At 37.7% G+C, this 16,320-nt stretch overlaps 1 protein-coding gene across 7 annotated transcripts in view; it reads right to left on the reverse strand.

Annotated features, from left to right (window-relative positions):
• The window catches only part of ODAD2 (outer dynein arm docking complex subunit 2), a 183,409-nt gene that overhangs the window by 139,183 nt on the left and 27,906 nt on the right, over positions 1 to 16,320 (reverse strand). For all 7 annotated transcript variants that reach the window (XM_047865081.1, XM_047865080.1, XM_047865083.1 and 4 more), the window contains one exon: positions 12,093 to 12,237. In XM_047865081.1, the coding sequence (XP_047721037.1) occupies positions 12,093 to 12,237 (145 nt within the window). The remainder of the gene's footprint in view (positions 1 to 12,092; positions 12,238 to 16,320) is intronic.

Consider the following 16,320-nt stretch of genomic DNA (forward strand, 5'->3'; position numbering starts at 1 on the left):
AAAGTTTCTGCACAGTGAAGAAAACAATCAACCAAACTAAAAGGTAACCTATTGAATGGAAGAAGATTTTTACAAATGACATATCTGATAAAGGGTTAGTATCTGTCCAAAATATATAAAGAATGTATAAACTCAACACCCAGAAAACAAACAACCTAATTTAAAAATGGACAGAAAATACGAACAGATATTTCTCCAAAGAAGACATATAGATGGCCAATAGACACATGAAAAGATGCTCAAAATCACTCAGCATCGGGGAAATACAAATCAAAATTACAATGAGACATTACCTCACACCTGTCAGAATGGCTAAAATTAACAACACAGGAAACAAGAGGTGTTGGCAAGGATATGGAGAATGGGGAACATTCTTGCACTCTTGGAGGCAATGCAAACTGGTGCAGCCACTGTGCAAAACAGTATGGAGGCTCCTCAAAAAGTTAAAAATAGAACTACCTTACGAGCCAGCAATTGCACTACTAGGTATTTACCCAAAGGATATAAAAACACTAATTCAAAGGTATATATGCACCCTGAAGTTTATAGCAGCATTATCAACAATACCCAAATTATGGAAAGAGCCCAAATGTCCATCAACTGATGAATGGATAAAGAAGATGTGGCGTGTGTGTGTGTGTGTACACACACACACACACACACACACACACACACACACACACACTATGGAATGTTACTCAGCCATCAAAAAGAATGAAATCTTGCCATTTGCAATGATGTGGATGAAGCTAGAGAGTATTTTGCTAAGTGAAATAAATCAGAGAAAAACAAATACCATATGATTTCACTCATATGTGGGATTTAAGAAACAAAACAAATGAACATAGAGGGTAAAAAAGAGAGGAAAACCAAGAAACAGACTCTTAACTATAGAGATCAAACTAATGGCTACCAGAGGGGGTGGGGGGTTAGATGGATTGATTGGTGATGAGAATTAAGGAGGGCACTTGTGATGAGCACCACGTGTTGTATATGTGTTGAATCACTAAGTTCTACACCTGAAACTAATATTACACTGTCATTAACTGAAATTTAAATAAAAACTTGAAAAAAATTGCAATTTATCCAAAAGTAATTTGTACATTCATGTAGACCAACCAAAATCCCCAACAGCATTTTTAAGTTTTTTTAAACTTGATTTTCAGTTTTTCTAAAAATGATCTGGAATGAAAAATATGCAAGAAGTATTTTTAAAATTTTTAAGAAAACTCTCTGGCCAAATATTAAAATATATGAAAGTTACAGTAATTAAAATAGCATGGAACTGGCATGGGCGCATCCAAATAACTCAATGTAATAGTGAAAGATCCAGAAACAAATTCTCGCATATGAGATGACTATTCAATAAAGACAGCATGTCAGATCATTAGAAGAAAGAGTAGATGAACCAATAATCTGTGTTGATACAACTGACAATCCATCAAAGAAAAAAAAATTAGATCCCTACCTCACACTATACATAAAGTGAAATCCAGTTGGGATCAAGATTTGAACATTTTTTTTAAGCTATAAAACTATCAGAAGGAAATAGAAAAAAATTCTGTTCTCTTGGAATGGCTTCAGAAAAACCTTCCCAGCTCCTAAGACACAAAACTCTTAAGTCAGGAAAGAAACAGTCAAAATATTTATTAATGTACAATTTTAAAGTTTCCAAACAAAAGAGCAGATAAAAAGACATGACAGAGAGAAAATATTCACAAATAATATAACAAAGGACTAATTTTCATTAATAATCAAAAGACAACCACAGGAAAATAGGCAAGGTATCTAATCCAATTGCGTTTAGACTCATGAAAATATTTACCAACCTCATTAGTGATCAGGAATATGCAAATTCACACAACATACATTCTCCCATCCCTATTAGAATTGGCCAAAATAAAACATAAAAAGAGACTGTAGATTAGTGAGAATTTGTACCAACGAATATTATTTTTAGGTAAACTATTTTAATACCCTGTAAAGATTTTAAAGACAATCGATGCCTAGACCCCACTTCAGAACAATCTGTTTAAAACCTCCATGAATGGTACCTGGGCATCAGGGCCCTTGTTTTGTTTTGTTTTTTTAGGAGCCTGGCTGATTTCATTCTGTTTGGCATATTACTAATTGAGTGTAAATTGACATTTGCTTTGTGCCAGAAACTATCAAAAACTTTTTCATATAATCCAAGCTTGGTTGATTTATTACTTCTCTTGAAATTTAAAAAATTTCAATGTAGTACCTCTCAAACTTTCCTGGGCATATATTCTTTCTTGTTTAAAATAGCTTTATTGAGGAGGAAATCATATGCAAAAACACTGTACACGTTTAACGTACACAATTTCATGAGTTTGGGCATATGCATACACCCGTGAAGCCATCACCACAATCAAGGTAACAGACACATCCATCACTCCAAAAGTTTTCTTATGCCTCCTCCCTTTTTGTGGCATTAACACTTACCATAGGATCAAATACTCTTTTACATTTTTTTAAATGCACAATACAGTATTGTTAACTATCAGCACTATGTTGTAGGACTCTCTAGAGCTTTTTCATTTTGTGAAACTAGAATTTTATACCCATTGAACAACACCTCCACCTTAGAACTATTGAAATTTTAAATGTACATAGTCTTTGACCCAAGCAATTCCACATCAAAAAGACTCTATCCTACAGAAACAGTATACATATCCCAAGAATACGTAAAAATATTTGTTTCAGCAACACTGTAATAATAAAAATTGACATGGGGGACAAGGGAAAAAGTTATCAGTAAGGGAGCTGGTATGTAAATTATTGACACATACATATAATAAGATGCTATGTGGTAATTAAAAGGACTGTGGCAGATATGGAAGATCACCAAGAAAACACGAAATATAAAAAGCAAAATATAGAGCAATATAGTATGACTTCATTTTGTGTATAAAAATTATGTGTGTGTGTGTACGTATATATATATATATATATATATATATATACACGTGTATGTGTGTGTGTGTGTGTGTATATATATATATATATATGAAACATCTGGAAAAGGTCTTTCCCTTTTATTCTTTGGCTTGGCTTAAATATTCACCAAGGGTATGTGTTAATGGGTTATTTTTATAAGATTTTAATATTATTTTTTAATGTTTATTTATTTTGAGAAAGAGAGAGCACTAGCAGGGGAAGGGCAGAGAGAGAGGGAGAGAGAGAATCCGAAGTGGGCTCTATGTCATCAGCACAGAGCCTGATTCAGGGCTCAATCCCACGACCGTGAGATCGTGTCCTGAGCCAAAACCAAGAGTGAGATGTTCAACTGACTGGGCCACCCAGGAGCCCCCATAAGATTTTAGCACTTTAAGTACCGAAGGGAGATAAGGAAGGACTAGAAGAGGAACACAGGCTTCAGCCATATGTGTCACAGAAATATCAGGAGGCCACACCTACCAGAGAGCAAGGGTGGGTAAAGGGGCGCAGCCCTTGCCAGTGGGAAGAGCAAAGGCTAGTGGACCAAAATGGACCTGGGCTTTAATGTTTCTCCTACAAATATGCAATTTCTAAAAATGAGTACAACAGAAGTGTATACATGCAAAATGAAAGATCACTTATACCAAATCTGGTAACTTTTACTCCTTAACCCTTACATTTATAAATTCTTCAGTGTGCAAACTTCTATAATAGGACATGACTATGTGGTTTTAGAATAAAAATCAAAGCAGTCTAGGGGCACCTGGGTGGCTCAGTCAGTTAAGCATCCGACTTTGGTTCAGGTCATGATCTCGTGGTTTGTGGGTTCGAGCCCCGCATTGGGCTCTGTGCTGACAGCTCAGAGCCTGGAGCCTGCTTCAGATTCTGTGTCTCCCTCTCTCTCTGCCCCTACCCTGCTCATGCTCTGTCTCTGTCTCTCAAAAATAAATAAATGTTAAAAAAAAAAAAAAAGGTAAAGCAGTCTAGGGCATTATATAAACTGGGAACTAGGCAACACTACTTTCCTCCAATTTATTTAGCCTCTCAAATCAATTTGGGGGAAAGTGTACTTTGAGGAACAAAAAATAGTGTTGCTGCAAATACATCAGGCAACACATTCCCCCCAAAGGTCTACCACATTTCCAGATTACATAAAACTAAACAGAACGTCACATAAAACTTAGATGGCAAAATTCTTTCCAATCAAAAATCTTATGAATAGCTAGATGGGCAATGTGTAATATATAATTACGGTCTAGCTGGGTGAGCTTACAGTATCCATTTATGAATGAATGCATGAATGAATGAATGAATGAGATAGGGCTTAAAAGACCTCCCTGGAGATTTTTAATATTGTCGTTTTTCAGCAGTTAAGTTGATGTGGTTATATAATGAATGCTAGCTAATGGTGGTATAAACTATTATGATTTAGTAGCATTATATTATCATACTTACCCAATTATCTTTGCCCTTCTCCACTCTTGTTTATGATAGTCAAGAGGCAAAAATAATTTATAGCTCAAAAACTATAACTAAGGTTATTAGTTTATTTGTGGAGTACAGATTCCTCTGTGGAGATGGGAGCCTCTCCATTATTTTCATCGCCTTCTTTATAATAAAAATAAAAAGGGATAAATTTTTTGTGGGCAATATATAAACATACAAGTTAACACACATCTCAACCCAAATACTTAAATTGTGTTGTCTTACGCTGCATTATTTAAGAAAACATAATGCAAACTCTGCTAACTAGGGATTTTTTTAGATGATGCGATTTAAAATATTTGTAATTTCTGGTGCCTGGGTGGCTCAGTTGGTTAAGCATCCGACTCTGGCTCAGGTCATGATCCCACGGTTCATGGGTTCAAGCCCCACATTGGGCTCTGTGCTGACAGCTCAGAGCCTGGAGCCTGCTTCAGATTCTGTGTCTCCTCTCTCTGCCTCTCACCCACTCATGCTTTGCCCCCCCCGCTTCTCTCTCATATAAACATTTTAAAAAATTTAAATAAAATATTCATAATTTCTAACAGATAGTGGGGGTTTGTTTGTTTTTTAAAGCACAAAACTGCTACGCTTAATGTCATGGAGACTTTTTTTTAAAGTTAACCCACATCAATATAACACCATATGTATTAACTTAAAGACCATTTCTCAGGAAGGTGGTAGTAATTTTCCTTTCTTACTGGCTTTTATTTGCATACATAAACAGTGAACATTACTTCTATTTTTGAAAGATTCTGTTGAGCATGAATAACACCATACTATCACAGTCTTCTCCATCTCTTAAAGTAAAACCTAGCAAAAGAGCACACTCTCATACCGCCTTCCAGAAATGAACATTGAATTCCTTTGTTAAGAAATGCTCTGTTTAATTAGTCTCTTACTTAAATGAAGAAAACCAAGGGAGAGAAAATACGAACATACAACAGCAAGGTCTGCAGGCCCTCTGGGTCCTGAATTTCTTGACAGAAGGACAGAATAACCAGGCAACGGGCAATAAAGATAGAGGCCTGGGCGCCAGCCTGGCCCACAGCCGCCTTGCCTTCTGTGTGGGCCAGAGTGAACTATTTCTCAGCTTTTCCACCAATGAAACAAGGATCACACTACCTACCCCTCCATACCCAAAACCCGAGTAATGGGAAAGGAATTTAATTAACTATAATTGATTGCAAAGTACATCAAATTCCTGCAATGAAAAATCATATAAGTCCCAATTACCACTTAGAAGAACTTGTTAACCAATTAAGGTAGTTGTGTGTGTGTGTGTGTGTGTGTGTGTGTGTGTGTGTGTGTGTGTTTAATCAGTTCATGAAAGACGATTAAGGAATTGAATGCCACAAAAGTATTCTTTAACAAAGGTTTTGAAAATTTCAAAATGTCTCTGGAGCAAATTCCCTTCCAGAGTGGAAATCTAAAACATGCCAAGGACGGAGCCTGGAGTGTCTCTTGGGAAAGCTTGTGGAATTTCTGAGGTGATTCTTTGAGAAGTTACTGTGAAGTAGGGTCCTGGTCACTGCTAAGCTGGGGGAGCCACCAAGTACCTTCACCTTTCATGGTCTGAGAAATATGAATTTGTGAATACATAACAGAACAGAAGAATAACAAGCAAGACCCCCAGCTCACAGGAAAGGTGAAATCAACACCAGTGTTTTATGAATTTGATCACATACGATAAATAAATTAGGAACTACCCCTCACCTACACATGGGGGGGGGAGGTAGGGAGAGGATAAATGTGAGGTGATGCCCAGCTGTGATCATAAGCTGCCACTCAGCAGCCGATGAGAGCCATTCTCCATGGAGTGACACATGTTCAGATAACGTCACCATCCCCTGGGACTCAGGAACAATGATCGCATGGTCTCAGATGCAAGAATGATACCACATTTATGAATTTAGATTAAAAAGCCCATCATTCCCTGATTTCATAGCTAGCGCCTTATGGTTTGCGTGTGTAGGAGTTTTCAATTTGGAAGGAAACTTACTTTAAAAATAAACCTTTTTCTCTTTTTACTTCAAACTTTCCTATTCATCTTTCTTTAATTAGTTTTTTTTCCCTACTAGCTGATTGTGTAAAATTACCAAATAAAATGTTACTTTCCTTAAGTATTTTTTTAAAAAGGCCGATGAAGCAATCTGTTTGTAAGATGACAAACTAACATTTATGGAAAGACTGTCAGCGTAGCATTGGAATTTTGATCTAAAAATATTGCCTTGGTTGTACTAACTTGAGTGGGAGGCAGCTGCTTTCTGATTAGCTATTAAGAGGTCCTATTTGATCATGAATAAAAAAACCAAACCCAGCCCACATGCCCCACACATTCATTCATTGCCTGGGCTCCTGAAGCAGTAGTTCAATTTCTAATGAATATTGTGAGCTCCAGTCCTTTATTTCCAACTACGGTATAGGAGTTTCTGTTGGGTATTTCACTCTCTTCAAACTTCATCTGCCCCAACCAAAGCCTCCTCATAAACTGGCCTGCTTTCTTTCCCATCCGTTTCTTTGCTGCCTCCAAGGACATTATCCTATTCGAAGCCCCCTTGTCACTGGCCTTCTGCCTCTTCCCACTCCGATTCATTCTACACACCACCTGCTGCTGGACAATGCTTTCTAAAGCATTGCTTTCATCATCCTGGTCCCCTGGCTGGACTCTGATCAAAATCCCAGGTGTAGAAAGAGGCATCCTGCAGGGAGGAGTCACAACTGGGGAAATGGCCCTGGGGATTAACCCTAGATTCTTCAGGAATAAGACCAGCTGAATGAAGCACATCAGAGGAGGGGCAGATGTCTACAAACCTGCTTGCTAATAATCCCCCATCTGAGCCTGGAGCTGATGCCAGGACAACACTGACATCTTATCCTCAAGTGACAAGGAAATGCCTATGGGGGAGATAAAGCATGATTCTAAGACCCAGCCTCTGAAATCCTTTCCAACTACCTAAAATCTGACCAACCACATTCTTGGCATCACTCTATAGTCTCCTCAGTTTTCGCTTGGATTTACTTATCGTGTAGTATTGAGTTCCAGACCCAGACCTCCTTCAATCCACATAGAAAATGGATTTCGTAGGCTTGCAACCCTGTGTCCAGAAATTCAGTCTTTAGTTTAATGATACTTACACTAAGGTGTATGAAATGCAGATCTACTTATGGTAACAACCTTTCAATATTTTATCTCACTTTACTGAAGAGAACCTGTTTGTATTAATTTATAACATTTAATACTTGTGACTAATAAATCCACATTTCCAAACAAAATAAAATTCAGCAACTCTCCTCCTATTGCACAAAGGGGTTCTCCATATAACTGACTTAGTAATGGGTAAAGCTTCTGTATCTTTGCAGAATTATTTTCACACTACCTTTACAGATTACTGTGGGACATACACTTGAACCATCTTCCCAGTCACTGGAATAGATCCAAAGCGAAACATTTTATTGCAAGATTTTAAAGCAGCCCTGGCCAGGGGAGAAAATAATATCCATATAAAGCTAGCAAATACAGCAATAAAATAGCATATCTACAAGGAGAAAGGGAGCAGGAAAAGGAGGAGAGAGGAAAGTAAGGGAAGGTGGGAAAGACGTGAACAGCAGGAGGAACAGCTCTGGCTCAGAAGAAGGAAAAACTGCTCTCAAGGAGCTGAGTGTGAAGAACAGCACAGCACAGCCCAGCCCCTTGGGAACCTCATTCTCTCCCCATCACACTTTCTAAGCGGAGGGCTGTAGAGGCAAGCCTGTGCTCACTGGCTAGGCACCCTGCAAGACACAGCAATGAGTTTAATTCGGTCTTTCCATTCAAGTAACTGACGTGACAGACAAGCTGAACAATAAAGATAACAAGGCAGAATGTAAGTGTTTCTCACTAAGGAAGCTGAAGAGGTGGTTTATTGCTTCATTTAGAATTAGGGCATAGAGTCATCAGTTCCGTGTGTGGGGGGAGGGGAGAAGTTGGAAGGTTGGTGAGTAAAAATGCAAAGTCTTCATTAGTTTAAAAATTAAATTGTGTTCTAAAAATCCAGATTAAAAGAATATATACATACATAAAACTTGTAAGTTGAAATGAATGTATGTCAAAGCCAAATAATTAAATACAAACTCCCTTTACTTACGTGCCAAGATCTGAGCTCATAGCTCTGGATAAATAACAAGCTATAGTTCATTGACCTGTTTGGGTATTAATGAGCTCTTCGAATTTTTTCAGCAATCACTTGGAAAATGGTAAGTAGAAAGTCGGTTCAACATTAACATTTCTCTGCTAGTGTAAGTCTACATTTAAGGCATAATTTTGCAAATTAAAATGTCAGGTGTATTTATTTTGAGATTATCTAGAGACATTCAATTTTGAATTTCTTGGACATTTAATGTCCTTTTGTGTCCCCATATAAAACATTTATCTGTGTCAAAAAGCCCAAAGCCACTTGTAGATATACTTTTTCTTTTGCTGGCTATGTTAAGAATATCTACCTGTGGGAACTATAATAATTCCCAGCAATTTACTGTCTGGCCAAAAGTATCACATTTGCACATGATTTATTGATGAATAACTTGTGCAAGCTTAAGTAGCACTTCATCAATACATGTTTTCCTTAGCTGTTCTGGGACAGAAACAGTGCATCCCTTTCTGGCCTAATATTATATAGACTTATCCTAAATAGTTGAAAAACTCAAGATAGTTATTCAATAGTCAGGCTATTATGAGAAACTCTCATTGCCATGTTCACTGGGAGCTTATTATTAAGGATGTCATTCACTACCACACTCACTGTCTGCTCCATTAAGCCCTCAGAGAGAAAATTCTTTCTGCTCTTAGTACCAGGATCAGTTACACACATTGGCAACTGGGCCATTTTTACCTTATGATGGTAAGAGTATTTCCCTCACTGTATTAACTCACTGCATTTCCTCCCTTTTATTGGTTGCTAGAAAATGTGAAGCAAAAATTGAAGGGCCAGCTGTGCAAGTCAAGAAGATTCCATACCATATGTTGTCTACAGTAATAATATGTAATAGAAATCATTATTAATGCTAACAAGTATCGAGTACTTTCTGTTAAGCACTTTACATATGTTAGATTTCACTTAATATTCATAATAATACTAAAACATGAGAACATTTCTTTTGCCATCTTGACCGATGAGAAAACTGAAGTTTAGAGAGGTTAGCCAACTCCCTCAAGGCTACTAAGTTAGTAGAACACTGACTCCATTAAAGTCTTTCCAACATGGAAGACTGCTCTGTTAGTCTGCCTCCTGGTCCATCCATGCGTCTTCCCTATTGAGTCTTTATTTCCTTTGACTAAGGAAATAAAGTTAATAGAAAAGAATTCTTTGGAAAAACACCAGGGCTCTTCCAATCTCCTTCCAAAAAGGTATGTCCAAGCCACAATGTCCAACTGGCTCAAGCTACTTAAGTGTGGGGTGGCAAAGTTCTCTGATGCCATTTTTCCCCCAGAGTGACATGTGCTTTATGAAGACAGGAGAGATCATGGGAAGATCCATGGTTCAGTAAAGGATCAGGAAGGTCTCCTGAGTCTGGACGTTGGTGCTATGTGTGCTCAGTGGGGCCACTGTGTTGACTGCATGGTTTGTGTACAAAGACACCTGCCAAGGGGTTGTGCACGACCATGGAGTTTGAACTCCAGCCTGTGCTCCAGATAGGGTTTCTAAATTCCCGACAGAGACATGAATATTCAAGATCAGAGAATAAGAAATCAGAATTCCCTCCCAATTCTGTGGAATTCTTAAAATAGTAAGTTATTCCATGTTTTTTCCCCAAATTTTACTTATATGTTTTTAGGTATTAATGACGACCATAATGGTGAAGAATTTCCATAATAATAAACAGTAAGTCACTTTTTGTGATAGAGATACTAAAATTTTCAGAGGTTTTTCTGTTAAAAAAAATACCCAAACCAGGGGTGCCTGGGTGGCTCAGTCAATTAAGTGTTGACTCTTGGTTTCAGTTCAGGTTCGATCTCACGGTTTGTGAGATTGAGCCCCACATTGGGCTCTGTGCTTGGGATTCTCTCTCTCCCTCTTTTGCTGCCCCTCCCCCCTCTCAAAAATTAACTAAATAAACATTAAAAAAACAAAGTACATCTATTGCAGTAACATGTAAAAATGATCTCCACCTGATAGCTGATAACACTAAAAGAGGGAGACATTACCACAAATAAATGCCAAATGGAAGTCATTTTAAATATTGAAAGATGATATAAAAATATTTACTATTTATAAGATATTATTCTTAAATTAAGTTTTAAAACAAAGCATTAACTGTCTATTCCAATAGTCTTGATTTTTGTTTCATGACAAATACACACAAAATTCTTCATTTTGCAATGCATTTTGCATTGACATTGGTCAAATGCATCTTGCATTTTGCATTGACATTGGTCAAATTGTTAGGAGGCCTTCAAAAGCATAGCCAAGGTGAGCATTAAGGTTTGCTTCACAGAAGCTCATATCCTTTTTTAATGATGAAAATTTCATCTGCTTGCCCAGATTCCAGTTTGGCCATTGAAATCTATGTTGCAATGGAGAATTAGAATACTTTTTCCCAATTTCCCAATTTCTTGACTAAGTTTTCTTGGGATTCAGGATTCAGGAAAACATAGAAATTTTTTTTCTGAGAAATGCAGGGAATTGCAGCTGGGGCCATGCTAAGAAAAGGGGCATATTTTTCTTGCAAAAAGAACTTTTTCAGCTACAATCTTGTGTCCATGCAGAAGACTTTTGTCGAATTCACAAAAATGTTCACATAAACTATCTTACCTGTCAGCTTGGAAGGACCTCAAAGGCACCAGGAAAGTATCCTTAAGTACTTTGGGAGTCACATACACACCTTTACATATGCAAAGCCACTGGCAAATGCCCTTGGTTCATCTGATCAAAGACCTAGGAAGCTAGAGGAAACTAAGACCTAAGTAAAAATGTTATTTTTACAAGTGCTTCTGAACTACAGCTTTAGACATGGCCTACCTAGACATTATCAATATCAACGATCTATTAACATTCATCTGGGTTTTGGCAAATCATTTGTCTTGCCCTGCCCCCATCCAAGTCTTAAATACATTATATAGACCATTATTATGTAACATGTTTTCACATATGTTGAGAGTAATGGAAATGGACCAATACATATTTTAAGCAACTACAATGTACCAAACACTATGCTGCATCTTTCAAATATGTATTTCCAATGCTAAAGTTATCTTACAGGACAGGTATTAATTTTATTCCATGGGTTAAGAAAAATAAGGCTCAAAACTATAACCAAAAGCCACACTGCTAAGTGACACGGCCTAAAATTTATTTGTAGTACAACTTCAAAACTCCATGCTCTTGCCACCACACCATACCACAAATTGTAAAAGGATGGCAAGTCAATACCTGCTGGTTACTGTGGCCCAGGGGAGAGGGCTGGTACCAGGCAGCCTGGCTGCTCCGTGAGAAGTAACCTTACTATCCTCAGGGTAGTAAGACCTTCCCCTGTGCACACTTAAATAATAACAGGGATTTTTACTACCCTTATTTGAAAGAAACATACAATAAATGTGGAAGCAGAATATACCTTTTTGGGAAAGGAATTAAAATAATCATTGTAAACACAACACAAAAGGTCTGTCTTACCTTTAAATATTTCACCAGCTTCTGAATTTGCCAATATTCTGATGGCAAATCTGCATTTGCTTCCTGACGATCAAGTGGTTCTTCATCTTCCTCACTCTCTGAGGAGCTCTCACTAACGATTTCCTCAATCTTCTCAGTACTCTTACTAAGAACAATAACAACCACCACATAACATAAATATGTTTATGCTACAACATGGAATTGGTTATAATCGTTACTACTTCAGCAATACGAACTTAAGCAACGAGTTCTAGAAGACCTAACACCTTCTCAGTTCTTGATCTTTGTTAAGATCTAAGTGAGGAGATGAATAATTGCGTGCTGTTTTAAGAAAATAGAAATGAACAGGGAATTAGTATATGTCCTATGGCTGTGCTGTACAAAAAGATAGCCACCAGTCATAGTATTTAAATAACTTGTGGTTATTTATATGTTTATATTTATTTAAATGTCTTTATTGAATTGAAATAGAATACAATTAAAAATTTAGTTCTTCAGGGGTGCCTGGGTGACTCAGTTGGTTAAGCGTCCTTCAGCTCAGGTCCATTATCTCATGGTTTGTGAGTTCCAGCCCCACATCAGGCTCAGTGCTGACAGCTCAGAGCCTGGAGCCTGCTTTGGATTCTGTCTCTCTCTCTCTCTCTCTCTCTCTCTGCCCCTCCCCGGCTCATGCTCTGTCTCTCTCTCTCTCAAAAAATAAACGTTAAAAAAAATTAAAAAAAAATTAGTTCTTCAGTTGTAGAAGCCACATTTCAAGCACTCAACAATCACACGTGGCTGGTGACTACTATACCAGGTAGCTCAGATATAAACCATTTCTATTATCATGGGAAGTTTAATCGGGCAGTGCTGCAAACGCCTCACAGGGACAGTGTCTCCCTTATGGAAGAAAGTACACTTTTTCCTCACTGCTCTAGAAGCTTCCAACTTAACATCAAGGTCATGGTCACCAGCTAGTTCACTCAAGCTTTCATGACCACATCTAATTCTCATTTTCTGTTTATCTCTATCCTCTCTTCCCTCCAACCCTCATGTGCTCTCTTCTATAAATGTCTTTTCTCACCTGTTTTGAAGCACAGTAGAAAGCACACTACTAGTAATTTCATAGTAGTAGTAACTTTCAAGTTTTATTAATTTTTAAGATTCTATAATTCTTTTAATTTCTCAAAGGTGTTGTGGTGCAGAGAGTTGTTCTCTGGGCCACAGTGGAATGAAATCCTGAACTGAAGCTTCTGTTCCAATTCAACAAGTCGCATGAGCTGAGTTTTAGTTTAATGTATTCTCTCGTCTAACAAATGTCCAGACACCTAGGTTGGTTACAGAGCAAAATATGGTAGACAAGGCTGACTTAAGAACCAAGGTAAATTTAACTCAAAGGTCCCAGACATAAACATATACTAAATAAACCTATATTCTTTCGGGAATCTCTAAATGTTTTAGCTTAACAAACTCCTGGAGTTAAGAGCAGGTGATTTACCCAATCACTCTCAAATCATGTCAAAAAAAAATCAATATCCCAAAGGAAAGTTGTTCTCTTTTTCCAGTGATGAATCCTTTGACATATAACTTTATATGGCTTTCCCCATTTTATGAGATTCCCTTCCTGTTCTGTCCTGTCCCACAGCAGCTGTACATTCAGGAGGTAAAAAGAAGCAAACCTCAATGTTTCATTGAGCTATGAACTCGACCATAAGAAATACTTCTCTACCACATCATTGTACCCACTTAAACAAGAAGAGATAGAGAAGTTCTCATTTTTATCGCTGACTAATGGTTGTTGCTTGGATACACTACCCCTTTACCCTTATCTATTACTCTGGAGTTCTCGTACTCACTAAAATTTGATTTAAAATTGAAATGCTTTAGGGCAAACATCCATTTCAGTAAAGATGAAGTAGATATACCTTTCCTTATTCCTCCCACTAAGTACATAAAAATCCTGGATATCATATGTAAAACAAACCTGAGAGAACTCTGTTTGTAGAATGGAGAAGAATGGAGAATGGAGAAGAAAGACTATCTAGGGATCTGGAGACCTAAGAAGCAACACAGTGAGGAGTTCCTTGGATTTCTTTTTGTCTCACATATCCCAGACAGGGTACTAGAGAAGACAGTGGTGTGGAAATACCAGTGGGTACAGAGGAGAAAAGCACCTAAGGAGGGGGCGCCTGGGTGGCTCAGTTGGTTACGCATCCGACTTCAGCTCAGGTCATGACTTCACAACTCGTGGGTTCAAGCCCCGTGTCAGGCTCTGCTCTGACAGCTCAGAGCCTGGAGCCTGCTTTGGATTCTGTGTCTCCCTCTATCTCTGTCCATCACCTGCTCATTCTCTCTCTCTCTCTCTCACTCTCAGAAATAAATTTAAAAACAAGCACCTAAGGAAAGCCTGCTCTTTCTCATCAGAGGAACAGAAAAGGAATAGCTTAACACAACATAAAACTTTTAGGCAACAAATGATTTATTCTTGTCAACACCACAGAAAACACTGTGCCCTATCCCCACTTCTGCTAGCAATGGCCAAACCGAGAACTTTATCAGGCTACAGCAAAGCTCCCTAATCCCCATGCTGGGTGCTGTTAGAGAAGGCCTAAAAGGGAGTCAGGACTTCCACTGATCCCAAACCCCAATGTCAATGTAATAAAAGGCCCGTGCCTTTCACAGACAAGCTGGTATCCATAGAGGCCTAGGCAGAGCTTGAACTTCCACTACCACTCATAAATAATGAGGATCCCCTCACCTGCACCAACCCCCCCCCCCCCACCAGGTGTCAAGTGAGGGCCCACTTGAACCCTGCAATTCCTTTTCTAATCTGAGGAGGCACCACACACCTTATCCCGCCAATGTGTTATCAGAGGCCTGCTAAAACATAAGATTTAAATAAGACCCGGAAGAATTAAGAAGAATTAATCCAACAATTAAGACTCAAAAAGTCTTAAAAATTATTACAGTTTAAAAATTACTCATTCTCTTACCATGCTTCAAAATGGAATAAATTAAAAGAGACTTTTATGAAACGGGGTGGGGGGGAGTCAGAGAGAATGGAGGGAGAGAAAGAAAACCAAGAAAATAAAAATCAAAAAGAACAAACAGAAAAAAATATACATAATGACAAACTTAAGCCCTAACATAATAATGACATTAAAGGTAAATGATCTAAATATCCCTTAAAAGACAGAGTTTAACTTAATGGACAAAAAAGAAAAAAAAAAGGGAACCAACCAAATGCCATCTACAAGGAACTAATTTCAAATATAATGATATGTTATAGTTAGTTTGAAAGAAAAGGAAGAAAAATACACCATGCAAACAATCAAAAGAAAGCAGAAATGGCTATATAATATCAGATTAAGTAGACATCAAAAAAGGAAAACAAAACAAAACAAAACAAAACAGAGCAAAACCGACCAGGGACACAGAGGAAATTACATAAAGATGGAGTCATGGTAATCCTAAATATGTATTTCCAAGCAACAGAACTGCAAAATACATAAAGCAAAAACAGAACTAAAAGGAGAAACAGAAAAATTGCAATTATAGTTGGAGACTTCAATACTTCTCTCTCATCAATTTATGGAACTAGACTGAAAATAAGCTAGGATATAGAAGAAATCAACAACACCAAATAAACATTATTTATTCCACATTTATGGAACACTCCACCCAACAGCAGCAGGTTACACATTCTTTTAAGCACCCAAAGAACTTATACCAAGATAACTTGACCACCAGAACCTCAACAAATTTAAAAGCATTGAAATTATACAGAGTATGATCACTAACCACAGTGGAATCAAACTAAAACATCAGTAACAGAAACAGAACAGGAGAATCTCCCAAGTGCCTGGAAACAAAATAATGCTCTTGGCTCAAAGAAGAGAATCTCAAAGGAAATTACAACAAAACAAAACAAACAAACAAACAGAACACAAAAAAACACATTGAACTGAATGAAAATGAAAATACAACATATCAAAAACTTTTGTGCACAGCTCAGAGCTAAAGCAGTGCAGAAAGCACTGCTTTGTAGCGTTATAGCCCTATAAACTATATAGCACTCAATCCTTACATTAGTAAAGAGAAGTCTCAGTCAACAATATAAACTTGCATCTAAAGAAACTGGAGAAGGACCTGAGTGGTTCAGGTGGTTAAGTGTCCGACTCTTGGTTTGGGCTCAGGTCATCATCTCATGGTTCGTGAGTTCAAGTCCCATGTCGGGTTCTGCACTGAC

Source organism: Prionailurus viverrinus, chromosome B4 (assembly GCF_022837055.1).
Source record: "Prionailurus viverrinus isolate Anna chromosome B4, UM_Priviv_1.0, whole genome shotgun sequence".
Classification (NCBI taxonomy): Eukaryota; Metazoa; Chordata; class Mammalia; order Carnivora; family Felidae; genus Prionailurus; species Prionailurus viverrinus.